General features: G+C 33.3%; 1 protein-coding gene across 2 annotated transcripts; it reads right to left on the bottom strand.

Annotated features, from left to right (window-relative positions):
• Positions 1 to 2,447: 2,447 nt before the first annotated feature.
• LOC120074470 (uncharacterized) lies at positions 2,448 to 14,199 on the bottom strand. Of its 2 annotated transcripts, XM_039027604.2 has the most exons (20): positions 13,934 to 14,199; positions 13,611 to 13,723; positions 13,427 to 13,502; positions 13,153 to 13,295; positions 12,564 to 12,650; positions 11,612 to 11,695; positions 10,019 to 10,226; positions 9,664 to 9,749; positions 9,292 to 9,523; positions 9,037 to 9,160; positions 7,228 to 7,364; positions 6,870 to 6,978; positions 6,386 to 6,428; positions 6,017 to 6,185; positions 5,433 to 5,503; positions 4,926 to 5,019; positions 4,348 to 4,572; positions 3,436 to 3,645; positions 2,973 to 3,284; positions 2,448 to 2,846 (listed from the first exon to the last, which is right to left on the bottom strand). In XM_039027604.2, exons 1-20 carry the CDS (start codon positions 13,952 to 13,954, stop codon positions 2,721 to 2,723), a joined length of 2,670 nt encoding a protein of 889 aa, XP_038883532.1. In that variant the 5' UTR covers positions 13,955 to 14,199; the 3' UTR covers positions 2,448 to 2,720. The 2 variants fall into 2 exon arrangements, with proteins under 2 accessions (XP_038883532.1, XP_090167591.1); XM_090311465.1 differs by lacking the exon at positions 13,934 to 14,199 and having other exon boundaries at positions 13,611 to 13,756.
• Positions 14,200 to 14,543: the final 344 nt, after the last annotated feature.

Here is a 14,543-nt window from a genome sequence, read left to right as displayed (position 1 = left end):
TTATTTTTGTATCCAACATATCATTGACCTATTTAATACTTTTTAACAAAATTCATGGTATACTAGAAAGAATGAAAGTTAAGGTTATATTAGGCATAAATTTAAATCTCTATGTAATAAATCAACTATTTAAATATATATATATATATGTCAAGTACTTGTTACATATAAAACTAAGGTCTCATTTGGTAACCATTTAATTTTTTTAAATTGTAGTTATTCTTTCCCAATTTTGTACTTATATTTTTTATATATAAATATTTAAATTCTTAGTCAATTTTTAAAAATAAAAATAATTTATTTTTAATTACTTTATTCTTTCACTATTTAGTTTTGAATTTGTAAATATTCTTAAAATAATAAGAAAATATATAAATTAATAGATGAAAGCAATATTTATAGACTTAATTTATAAAAATAAAATAGTTATTCAATAGTTCATTAAAATTTAGAGACTAAAAGATAACTTATTCATTAAAAAAAAATCTGCCAAAATAGATGATGAATCTAAAAAAGGGTAAATAATTTTCAATTAATGATATGACATATAATGATAGAATAGACAAAACTTCTTTTGTTGCAATTCTTTTAAGAAAATTCTTGTCCTTTTGGCAAAGTTAGGGGAAAAAATGTTATAGTTATCCATAGAAAATTAAAATAAAAGGATTTAGCTGAGATCAAAACCTGCAAGAAAAAGAGAAAATGTGACAGATTTTAATTTCATGCATTTTTATGTTTGTCTTTCACCTTCCCAACAAAACCATAGCTACCTATAATGATGTATTTTGATTTCATCATTTATGTATTATTCTTTCCTTTTTTTTCCTATCTAAAACATTAAAATTCTTAGACAAAATGATGTGTTATCAAAATGTATTTTCACACTATTGTAAACCTAATTGCTTCATATGACTTGGCTTGTAACGATGTTATAGAAAATGGAACGATTGAAAATATTAGGCTAAAAGCTATGGTATCTACTTTTAAATGTTTAAATTCGATCTACATACTTTCATTAAATATTAATGTTCATCTTTTGTTAGTATAGAGTTGATTTTTATCGGAATTGATAATAATTTATTTCCAAACTTTATAAAGAGAAGGTTGATATGATAGATTTCTATTTTAAAAAAAATAGTTAACAATAAACTAACGGGTTGTTTTCAAATATACAAAAATGAATCAAAATATTTACAAAATATAGCAAAATTTAGAATTATCAATAATAGACACTGCTATCAGTGTCTATCAGTGACATTGATAAACAATGATAGGAGTCTATCAGTGTCCATCAACGTCTATAATTGATAGTTCTAAAATTTTGTTATATCTTGTAAATATTTTCAACAATTTTACCATTTGAAATAATTTCTCTAAACTGATTGTAAATACTATTTTTGAGATTTTTTTAGAGTGGATACTAAATTTGAACATATGAAAGTATTCGTGTTAAAATAGAATAAGTCTCAAAGTATTGAAATAAAACGGTAGTTAGTATACCCCCTTAAATTCATATATTATACTTAGGCCTAGTTTGGAATTATTTTAACTTTTAAAATAATTATTGGCAATTGTGTTTCTAGAAAAATCAGCTATAAAATGAAGTACATTCATATTTGATAAATTTTATATTGAAACCCAAAAGTGTAAGTTATAATGTTTCGTAATAATGCTAAATTATTTTGATTAACAATTGACTACATAGCCTTGCTATCAAAATTTGCACAAGCTTGGTAATAAGGTTACAAAATACCCCTGATTCTTAAACTTTCATAAAAATAATAATTTAAACCTTAAACTTTAGTTAACAATGTTTTAGTTCCTTTACTCTCAAAGTTCTAACAATTCTGTCTCTAAACTTGAATAAGTAACAATTTAGCCCCTAACTTTGAAATTTCTAACAATTTAGTCCCTATTATGAAAAATCTTTTCAAAATTCAATGCCAACTTTCTTCTATAACAACTAAAACCTTAGAGTTAAAAAAATATGCTTTTCGATCCGTTTATTCATATACGTGTATAAGAAATTTCATTAAATTTTAATAATATTTTTTTTATAAAAAAGACAATCATTACAAATTGTAAAGTATAGGAACCTAATTATTAATTATTAAAGTTTAAGATAAATTAATATAATATTGAAAGTACAAAGACAAAACATTACCAAATACCAACCACAATTTAAAGACTAATTCATGAATGTTGGAGGATCAAAAGTGATTCTTACTCTACTTTTAAAAGAAATATTTAAAATGTAATATCATATATACTTTCAACTTAAATTGATATTATGTTTACTCTAGATTGTTTGTTAAGTATAAGATTCATGGTTAGATATAAGTGAAATATGTGCTATTTATTTATCTTTTTAAATGGTGACATTGAGCTAATCAATTTAAAAAAATTTTAACTATGAAAATGAATGTATGGTTAAAAAAAAAAGATGATTTCTAACAAATATATACACAATGAATTTTGCCAAAGCAGTTAAAGGTTTTTACATAACCACCATCAACGCTCTCAAAAACAGTCTCAAATGGAACACAAGATTGCATGGTGGTTGTGGGAATGGTTGAAGAGGGAGGAGCTAATATTTGTGAAGTTCAAGAATATGGAAAAAGATGACAAAACTTCACAAAGGAATGACAAAACACTTTGCATTTGGTTTAATCCTATTCCTATACACAAAATTAGAGGATTTAGAGCGAAAGGTTTAGAGCTTACATGAGCTTGTAGATATTGTTCTTTTTATATATCACAAAATCACCTTCAAGGGAATTTAGCAGAGCAACTAGAGATTCTTCTTCAGACCCTTTGAACTGCTCTATTATATTGTTGAGTGTAACCTGCATTATCAAACCATATTGCATTATTCTTCATTTAAACCGTGTTATGGTGGAAGTTCAAAGAGGGTTTGGAAGGATTAGCATAAGAGAAAAAAGAACACATATTTCAGACTTCATTTCACTTACCCCATCATTGTTCTTCAACCACTCTACTAGCAAGCTCTCGGTTGCTTTTACCGGAACCCGACGTTCTTCCTCCAATTCACAGACTTTCTGGCGCTTTAATGAGACAGAAATTTCCTCCTCTCCATTTGATGGTGTTTCAGTTATGCAAGGCTCTTCTTTCTTCGGTAACGAAGTTGGACTCCCTGAAAACGATGACGTACCGTTCATGGGTTCGTCGGTTTTTCTATCCTGGTGGCTGCCGGTTAGGAGGCCTTCAGGGGACATTCCACAGCTTTGCATTACCAAACAAGCCTTGATGTGTGCATAATTTATCTGCCATTCAAATACCAACTTCCAGTCATACGGACGAAGGAGCATTCAACGGAAAAATAAAAAAGTACAGGCATAAAAGGAACAAGGAACTTGAAGGCATGGAGGACTAAAGTTAAGAAACAGAAGGCATATTTTACAATATCCAACTCACTTCCTCTGGTAATTCATCTTTTATAGCCTTCAACTTCTCAGCAGATCCGACCTTCATAATAGCAGATTGAACGTTGGAAAATATCCGACATGTAAGTCCAATCTCATCACAGAATTTGGTCCAGTCAATTGCATATCCTTCCTGGACTGCATCAAGAATATACCCAGAAACAGTAGTCTCTTTGATGGGTGCTGATCTACCAGGGAAGTTCTATTTTCCAAATAAATAATGATATATCAGAATAACTTAATGGGAAAAGAGAAATAGCTCTAGACGTTTAAAGTAACGAGTGATTCTGAACTGGTTAAAATCACTTTTGTTATTTTCAAACTCACTTTGGAATATGCTTTTAATCATTCAAAATCAATTTTGATAATGCAAAACTAAACAATAACTTGACTTGGCATGACTAAAAGCAAGTTTCAAAGTGATTTTGTACATGACAAAAGTGATTTTAACCATTTCAATATCACTCTCAAGCATGCACTAAACATAGTAAGGGCGAGGCTTGTATAATTTCTAGAATTGTAAAAAGTGCTTTTTTGTTTTCAATTAAATGCGTTGTTCAGAAGTTTTGTGGTGTTTGATTACAAAAACAAACGTGATTTCGAAAATTCTAAAAACACTAGAGTGCTTAAATAACACAAATCTCAGTAGCCAAAATCACTCTAGAAAGGTTGTTTCTTTTCATCAGGCAAGCTTCTTTCAGGTCAAAAGTATCTAAAGTCAGAACATTGCAAAGTTGCATTTGATATTTGCAACGGTCTAAGCTGATTTGAAGTTCATTTTCAAGCTTATATACATGGGTGAATTTCAATGTGTGAATAAGCTTGTAAATTGCTAGCCTGCTACCATGTTCATCTTCACAAACCTTTTTCCCTCAATAACTTCGAGGAAAAGAAAAATACTTACAGCAATTTTCTGTATTGAGAGACCATCTTCATGCCACATTTTCCAAGCTTCAAACTTTGCCGGAGCCAACGGTCGCCATTGGTTCGATTCTGTATAGGGTTTTCTCGTTGTAGTACCTTGTCCATTTCCTTCTTCTTTATATTCACCATCCAGTGAAAGTCCGACTTCTTGTGATAGACGCTTGACTGCTTGAAGAATTAGATCTCCGTGCATTTTTAGCAGATGCTGTACCATTATTGAAGTTCATTACTGAATTGTCTAATAATCATTTCATGTCAGAGAAAATAACAATCCCACAACTTTGCTAGTTAGAATCTAATAGCTGAAGCCTGAATGTGCAAGATAATGGAGTCGAACTCTGACTCTAGATGTATGAAATGGATCATACAAAATATTGATAAATGTGTATTGAAATTCAATAGCAATTTATAGCAAACTAGCATAGCACGTGTATGAGGTGTTGACATTCGAGTAAGAAATCCATGTCGAACAAGCATACATAAATACAATGTTAATGACTTCTTTTCAACCCCATAGAAATTCAAGAATATGTAGTCGTGTAATCGTGACGGACATACCTGGTTGACACCATCAATATTTGCCAATCTTGCCTTGGTAGATGGTCTGGTCAATGCAATTCGTTTAACTGTTTGATCACCACATATGGCATACCTGCAGAAAGGAAGTATTGTGATGGTCTGGTCAATGCAATTCGAGAGCTCCCTCCACTCCTACAATGCTAAGTGAGCTACAATTTAGCAAAATAGCAAAAAGATGCCTTCCTCCCTCTCCTCACTCACCCAAAAACCTCCCAAAACGTACTAAGTAATGGGACCATATGGGCAGCACAAATAACAGTCCACACACATAAACGTATAAATTCTCTCATGTATTTACGTGATTCGGTCCCTCTCGCTTTCCTTTCTTCTTCCATGTATACACTTGAGTGATTTGGGGTCTATCATATTGAAAGATCAAAGACAAGAAAGGTTTTCCATATAAACCACATACATACAAACAAATCCACGATGGAGTAAAATGCTAGTTTTCATAATGAGCAGCTTAAAAGTATTTGCAGAACCTACGGAGCAGTTCCAGCGCTCCTAGCAAGCTTCATTCTCTCTTCTAAAAGCATTTGAAAGAGTTTTTCCTCAGCCTGGGTAGAAATAATCAAGCAAATACAAATGGAACGATCAAAATATAATAGAACTGAGAAAGGTAAAAACAAATAAACAAGGAAGGAAATACGATGGTTTACCTAATTTGTCTACCATTTAATTATATGATCAAACATCATAAGAGAGCCAGTGATAACATAGAAGAGTAAGCCAAGAATTGCAATATACAAAGAAAAGAATAGCAAGACACGAATGATTTACCGAGTTAATAAAAAGGCCTCACGATATACTCATTCAAAGACAAGCATGCAGCAGGAGAGAACCCCAGTGGGAAAGGTTAATTGGAGCAAAGAATATAACAAATAATGACAATTATCTCCATATAACACTTCTAATAACCAAAACCATGAGTACTCAACATAATTCATGTGCAACTTAACTATTTTCAGAAAATAACTATCTCAACCCATCAACATTTTGACAATAGGAAACGGGTAAAATAATATAAATAAACAAGGCATGAATAGGCAATTAGTATTTAACATGCAAACCTCTGAAAGTTCACTCTTCAAAGTAGCCAAATTCTCCATTTTCCCAGATTCACTTAATGCACTGTCAGTTTCATTCTCACCAATCATTTCACTCGTCACCGGCAAAATTAGAGGTGGTTGACAGTCATGTCTGGCAGAATTGAGAAATGTTTCCCCTTTTGCACTGATACTATTGTTAAGAAGGAAGGATTATTCTAATTGTCAGTTTCAAATTCAAATAATTTGAAGAAAATGGGCTTAATTGGACAGGAGGGGAGATGTTTACACAAAAGCATTAGCATTCCTATTGATAAAATTTGAAATGGATGGATAACTGTATAACTCTGAAGTTAAGTAGCAGAAGTAAAAGATTGGGTGAAAGTAGATGACCCTATTGTTCTGTAAACATCCCGTATGTTCTCTGTCAAATAGCCTGCACAAGAATACAATTTTGTACACAATACGTTAAAACTACAATACAAAAAGAAGCAAGACAAGCAATTCTAGCCAAAAATAAAAAAAAATTAGACTAATATAAGGTCAATGAACACTGGATTTGTAAGTTAAAGCCTGCTATACATGACAAGCCAAGTTTTGTTTTGTAAGTTTGACAAAGAAAACAGTCGGAGTTGGTTTTATGATGAATATATCTCCTTTTTATCAGATTTATTTAACTCAAAGGAAAACTCAAGTATCCGTTTAAGACACTGCCTGAGTATGACAAAGGAAAATGCCTGAGTTTTTCAAGTACTTGAGTTAAGAATGTTGCATTTAAGACACTGCCTGAGTATGACAAAGGAAAATTCCTACAATGCTCAAGTACTTTTGGCTGAATCCCCATCTAGATAAATGCAATTCAATTTCCTTCACCTACCATTAGAAATTAGTTGACTAGCTAGCGCTTTCCACCAATTTGATGAGTATTCTCTTCCAAGGCCATGAAGTGGAAGCTTGTCAAACTGAGCATCAAGTATCTTCTTAGCCTGCAAGCGCATGAAAGAATGTTAGATTAAGCAAGAAGTAAAAGTCAGAAAACAAATGTGCATTATGTTATAATGTGATCGTTCCTTGAGCAGCATATTGTTTTAGAAAATTTCACGATGCAATACCACAAAGGGGTCCTCTATCAAACTACAGGGCGTGACAGCCAGGGGATTGAATGAATTGGAAAAGTAGGATAATCTGTGTTTCAGAAGTCCCAAAGTTTCATATAGCACAGACACAGAACTTACTCTAGATCCACGAAGAATATCCACAGGCATGTTCAGTCCCCATTTACTCCTGCATGATTGGATGCAGGCCAATAGAAGAAATGCTTCTTTTGACATGTCACGCTCCTTTTTTGAGATTATGCAGTTATCACAATTTCCTGCCAGAGGCGTTGATAAGACAACTAAATAAAATTCCAAAAGTGCTACATTCATAAATAAACAAAATATATACACATTACAAAAGAATCGATCATGCCATCATCAAACAACAATTTCCAATCAATCTATCAATAACACCAAATGAAGATATTTAGTTAGGCATTGTATGATTATATCTCCAGCACCACATTTAAAGTGAAGAACAAAAGAAGATCAGGAAAAATCAAACACTCAACCTTTGGAGTTTGGAGAAAAACAAATACCATTAGAAGGCCCAGATGGAGGACAACACTCACCAAGGAAGGAAAGAATATGTAGAAAAAGCTTAAGAGGAAATTTTAATCGATCAGGAGGATCGACATTTCCATTTATATGCCTGAAGCCAAGGGAATATCCTTAAATACCCTTGAGACACCATGAACCATATATCACCTCGTCCCAAAAGGGTGATGGTCATTTAACCTGAAGCCAAGGGAATCATAAGAAATTCCCCACGTTGACTTTAACATTTTTTATTAAAAAAGAAAAATCAAAATCAAAAGCACAAAAGAGTTTATGCATGGGGCACTAAAGGAAACTTTGAAGTGAGCTCTTCCCCAACGTTTCCTGCAGAAAGCTCTTAGCCACAGAAATCTGCAACACATCTCTTTGTGTTTGAAAGGGCGGACAGTAAGTATTTTCTCTAGATGACGTTGGACTGGGAGATGTACACCATAGTTGAAAGCTCTTAGGTATCCAAATATGCAATAATAAAATACCCAACAAGACAATTCCCAAGAAACAGGGCAATGCCCTGAATTGGTTTATTTATATATACTTCAAGGGAAATACTACAATGGAAATCAACAGTACTCAAGAACAAGAGGATAATAAGAGAAATAACAAAAATGGAAACTAAGAACCAGCCAATTCAAGAGGGCCAGAAATCTCTCCTCCAAAAGCTGCTCCAGCTTTTCCCAAAATATTCCACACCCCTTAGACTCTCTTCCTTTCTGTTTTATAACCAATTTTGTGGTCCTCTCAGCAACCTAGTGGTCCCCTCACCTCCTTTTTCCCCAATTTCCATCCCCATGATTATTCCCTCCCTCACTTATAATTTTTGGTGTAATCAGGGGCTTAACAAAAGCATACACCAACAACCACCACAGCCTCTATATTAACGAGCATTAAACAAACCAGTGGTTTGGGGATCTTAAATTTCTGAGAAAGTTGAAGACTGTAAATGCTTCAGTCTCTAACAGTGTACAGAATCAGAGGAATTGATTGTTCAAGGATTAAGCACCAACGCACCATTTTTTCAAATGATTTATCCTCCTAAAGTATGAACTCTTCCCCCCACCAAAATTCCCAATAGGTATGCTAGTAAAGCATATTAACCACAATAGAGACAATTTTCCAATGTCTTCTGCAAATCACTTTAGAGCTTCACTCTTGTGCATAGGCACCATAAATACTGACAATAATCCTATGCTAAATGGTATAATCCTCCAAAACCATTTGGCCAAAAGGGAAGAATTAGAAAAGGAATAAAAAAAAATGACAATATGCTCTTTACAAAATAGAATGACAGGAACAACAATGAACAAAGATGTCAGAATCTGAAAAGTACTGAATGAAATTGAGACTTGATTACTGGAAGATAGTCATCAAATAAAACCGAGTACGACAAACCACATTTATCAGACTGAGATTTTTCCCCAAAATAACCGAGCAAGAAATTTCTTCTGCAAGTTGCTATGGAACAATACTGTTGCGCAGCCATCAATGACTCCATAATAGCTCTTCTTTGGTTTTCCTAACGAAAGAAAGCAAATACAGAAGTATCCAGTTCAAATTTTAAACTATATACACATACACCAGTAGGGAAAGTGAATTCTTCATCAAATACAATGGTAAGTAATTTAAGAATGAAAGCACAATTCATACAGTATGTGATTCACCACAGTAGAAGTCTGCTTTAGTAAAATCACTTCTCGTGTAATAAAGCCAGCAAACAGAAGCAATACCATCTCTACCACATCGCCCACTTTCCTGGTAATAAGATTCTAGACTCTTTGGGCAGCCATAATGTATCACTTGTCTTATGTTTGGTTTGTCAATGCCCATACCAAAAGCAATAGTGGCAACCATGACTTGCAGTTCATCCCTTATGAATAGTCTGATTAAAGAATAAAAGAAAAGGTGTTACAATCAGAGAACCACACAAATAAAAGGCCAAATTAGCTACGGTTTCCAGCATTATTGATTAGAGAGGGAATCGAATTCATCTCCATAGTCACCCCAAGCTAGTGGTATAACCTGTGGGATTCTGCACGTGATTTTTTGTCCATTTGACCATGATAGATTCCAGCATTAATCCCTGCTTCTTCAAGTGCCTTAAATATCTACAAAAGTTTGGACCGAAGTTCACAAAAAGCCAATCAACAAGCTCAACAACATAAACCTGAAAGTGCATCTTGCACAAATTGTGCCAATAGCCCACCATGAAGACATAAGATCTCAAAGAGAATTAACAATAATGAAACAATCCTGTTGCTTGATGCTCTGGATTTATCGTGCTTGGTGAGTATGCAAATATTTCTTTAGCTATGCTTCTTAAAATGCGGTGAACTTGGAAATGGCATTTGTAAGAACTAGAAGCAAAAGAATATACCTGCTCAACATCTTTAATTGTCGTGCAGTAAATGATAGTTGAACCACCAGAGGCTACATATTTAGAGATATCAAGCACAAGCTCGTTCATGAATAATGGACCACGATTAAAAGACTTGACTCCATAAAAAAGATTTGTCCGATCAAATGAACCAATGGTAACTTGTGGATCTTTCATCTTCAAAGAATTAATAATGTCACTCCGAACCCTGGAACAACATGTGAAATAAATACCCAAAGAATTCATTCCCCAAGAAAATCTATTGAAATAATCCAAGTAAATAATTTAGGACCATAAACATTAAAATTTAAAAAAAAAATAATGCAAAATATCAAAATTCTCACCAAATTATTAAATGGAGCTGTAGGTAATGTCATTGCTATGGCTTATAAATAGAATCGCCATACAGCAAACATATGTGACACACAAGAGTTCCACTTTTCTTCATCATGCAAGTAAAATTTCAATAAATCCAAGCTTTACTCAATTAGTTAACGCATATACCCTCAACCAAAAGATTAGAGGTTCAAATCCCCCGCCCAAAAAGAGGAGGAAATTTTCAATAAATGAAAGAAGAGAAGCTTTTATGTCAGACTAACAAATTCTATTTAAATAAATAATAGTAAGATCAACCTTCAAATTAAAGTTCACCATAGATAGAGCCGAGTAAATAAATTTAGGACCATAAACATTAAAATTAAAAAAAGAATAATGCAAAATATCAAAATTCTCACCAAATTATTAAATGGAGCTGTAGGTAATGTCATTGCTATGGCTTATAAATAGAACGCCCATACAGCAAACATATGTGACACACAAGAGTTCCACTTTTCTCCATCATGCAAGTAAAATTTCAATAAATCCAAGCTTTACTCAATTAGTTAATGAATATACCTTCAACCAAAAGATTAGAGGTTCAAATCCCCCGCCCAAAAAGAGAAGGAAATTTTCAATAAATGAAAGAAGAGAAGCTTTTATGTCAGACTAACAAATTCTATTTAAATAAATAATAGTAAGATCAACCTTCAAATTAAAGTTCACCATAGATAGAGCCGAGTAAATAAATTTAGGACCATAAACATTAAAATTAAAAAAAGAATAATGCAAAATATCAAAATTCTCACCAAATTATTAAATGGAGCTGTAGGTAATGTCATTGCTATGGCTTATAAATAGAACGCCCATACAGCAAACATATGTGACACACAAGAGTTCCACTTTTCTCCATCATGCAAGTAAAATTTCAATAAATCCAAGCTTTACTCAATTAGTTAATGAATATACCTTCAACCAAAAGATTAGAGGTTCAAATCCCCCGCCCAAAAAGAGAAGGAAATTTTCAATAAATGAAAGAAGAGAAGCTTTTATGTCAGACTAACAAATTCTATTTAAATAAATAATAGTAAGATCAACCTTCAAATTAAAGTTCACCATAGATAGAGCAATGGAGTTCAATAACGACACAAACTATTGGGATGTAGTATGTGATAGCTCTGCTGAGGGATTTTTTCAGTCCAACAATAAAAACAAAGAACAAAAGCATTGAAAAGAGAAAAAGTAACAGGTGAAATTGGAAGAAATTTAGCTACCTACTTTTCAGTTGCAGTGGCAGTCAGGGCAACAAATGGAAGGCCTGGTAGAACATCGCGAAGTTTGTCCAGCTGTTTGTATTCTACCCTGTGACCAGAACCCAAAAGTTTACAGAACAATTAAGAGTACTAAAATGGAGAGAAGGAAACTTCACGCTCTAACATAAAGAAACAAAAAACCAACAATATGATTTCTCAGCTCGATGCTAACAACTTTGCTAAACAAGGAGCTCCAAATCTTTTCGCTAGCGACTTTCTTGCTGAAAAGTGAAAACTATACATCTAATTTCTTCTCACCTGGCTAAGGTGCATACCTTGTCCCGTTGTCTTTGGTACTTTTATGCTAATAAATTATTTTTTTCAAAAAAATAATATTCTTCCCTTTTTAATTTTTTCTAACACTGAAGCATAAAGCAAATTGCTACAATTTGATAAGAGAAATATTAATAATTTCCATGTACCTGCTTCAGTTGATTTTCCCTATCAACTCAGCCCGTGGACTTTTAGATTTGTTTTCTAACTTATACTCGGACACCACAAGTTGTTCGATTCTATGAGCTCTAACTCTCCTCATATTTATGTAATGCAACGATCCCATCAATGTGGAATACGTGCAGCTTCTATAAACCACACCCATTATGTTCTGCACTGAATCCTAACAAACCGTGTGATAGCACAAACCCATTCCTTAGAAGAAATTTTAAGAAATATGGTTCTTGATAAGCTGATGTGAAAATATGTAGACAAGAACAAGATATTGGGGACAACAAAGTAACATAAAACCAATCTCGCAACCAATAGACCACATATCTCAGGATAGGATCCATTGGAGTAAAGTTGAAGATTGTCAAATCCCTAATCAACACAAAAGCTTAAGTTGATAGGTTATGATAAATTTATTTATATCGATACTTTTAACACATATGAACGAAAAATGAAAAGGATCTAAGATTAACCTAAAATCATGCCCCCACTCTGAAATGCAGTGTGCTTCATCAACGGCAAACAAACAAATTCCTGCCTTCTTTAATTTTGACCAAAAACTGCAAAAGTGAAGTTCACAACATAAATAAAAAAAGGTGTTAATCACGACAGGATAGTAGAATGCCATGTATCATAACTCTCCATTTGAACCATCTTTGGCTACCAAGTAAATGTATATCCATTTCATCAGAACTACATGACATGGCTTCAGTATTATACAATCTATCCCACATGTGCAATTCCTAGATACGACAGAACTACTAGAATCTGTTCTAGTATAATGTAACAGCTAGTAATACCAAGCCATCCTTACAAGGATTCAATTGTATGAACATTGTTCCCCCTCGGGATGCTCAAGGACCATAATTTAAGTCTACAATTAAAATATCACTAGTTTTTAAGAAATACCTTTGCATGATTACAGAAGATCGCAACAAATAAAACTTATGATCAAACAGGACAGCAGATAGAAGGTGTGGGAATAAAATGGAGGCTCGGAAAGAGGCAGAGGGAGAAAAATAAAGACAGAATTAACTTTAGATATGCTCCAGGAATTTGTACCTGTTGGGAACAGAGCATGCCTTCTCTGGTGTCATGAACAATATATTATATTGACCATTCTCTGCCTTGGCTTGAACTGTGGAATCAGTCTGAGTACTTCCAAGGTACTCAGACTTGATGCCTCTTTGTTTTAAAGCCATTACCTACAAAGTCCACAATCCAAAATGGCTTAGGAAAAAGAAAATAGAAAAAACAATGGGTTTTTTTTCAGCTTGTACACACCTTGACTATTCTCACAAAAAGCAAAACAATGATAATGACAATAATCAATTACCTGATCTTGCATTAATGATATAAGAGGGCTAACAACTATGCCAGTTTTTCCAACAACCAAAGGTGGTACCTGATAACTTTAACAAGTAAAGATAAAAATTAATCACAAGTTAAACAAACAAGAACACGCAAACCCCAACAATGAAATGCAATCAATAAAACTCAAATGGTTAAGAACAAGCTACCATAAGGATTTCCCACTTCCAGTGGCCATGACAACCAAGCAATCCTTCCCTAGAAGAATATCCTGAATGACTTCTTTCTGATACAGCCTAAACGACGAGAATCCAAAGCAACTCTGCAACAGCACACCCATTACAGAGAACATCAATCAAACCATAACAAATTTCAATACCCACAAATTTCTTTTACAAATGCTGTCCTTATTGTTCACCCTTAACTCAATTACAAAGAAGTGCAAGTCCAGAAACAGCCATAGTAATAATCAAAACAAACATAACCCCATAATCAGAAACAAATGAAAATGAAGGAATAAGAACTTTTTCACCTTTAGAATGGTCTCCATCATTTGCCTCTGCTGCTCTTTTTTCCGGTGGTGTAGGCAAAACCGGGAGTTAAAGAAGACGACCAGGTTGCTTTCAGTTCTTTTGCGTTCAAGGGTGCCACACAGATTATAGAAATGATTCAGAAGTTTTTACAAATATTAATTATAGATGATGATGATTCCATTGTTCGATAGAACACCAAAGTTCCCGCCTTTTCGACGGAAAAGCTTTTTGGGCCTTAGAATGCCCCCTCCAATCCATTGCCATCAGACCGGGCCTTGAGCACAGAGCCCGGTTTTGCTTGGGTGAGGTTTTTTTTTAAAAAAAAAAAAAAAAAAAAAAGGATAATTGTAATCGGTAGCACTTTTAATTGAAAAAATTTCTAGTAGTACGGTAGTATGAAAAAATTTTATACTTATCTTACCACAAAAGTTTAAGAATTGTGTGAGATTCACAAAATAAATTAATAAATAATTTAATGATGTGTCAAATAATGAAGGTAAGGAGTAGGTACTATGATAGTACTAGATATTTATTCCTTTTAATACTAATAGTCAAGTATACACCAACATTTTTAAATAACAATTAAAAATATAGCAAAATCTATCAATG

The sequence above is a fragment of the Benincasa hispida genome, chromosome 3 (genome assembly GCF_027475165.1).
Source record: "Benincasa hispida cultivar pf3 chromosome 3, pf3_genome.v1.1, whole genome shotgun sequence".
Classification (NCBI taxonomy): Eukaryota; Viridiplantae; Streptophyta; class Magnoliopsida; order Cucurbitales; family Cucurbitaceae; genus Benincasa; species Benincasa hispida.
This window is presented reverse-complemented; position numbering and strand designations above follow the sequence as displayed.

Bases quoted from the DNA above. Each gene is read 5' to 3' on its own strand.
- LOC120074470 (XM_090311465.1), bottom strand. From the start codon at position 13,753: ATGTTCTCTGTAATGGGTGTGCTGTTGCAGAGTTGCTTTGGATTCTCG. The intron at 7,365-9,036 runs GTTTGTCGTACT...CGCCTCTGGCAG, and splicing joins ATCTCAGTCTGATAAATGTG to GAAATTGTGATAACTGCATA. The intron at 6,429-6,869 runs GTAGGTGAAGGA...ATTCTTGTGCAG, and splicing joins TAGTCAACTAATTTCTAATG to GCTATTTGACAGAGAACATA.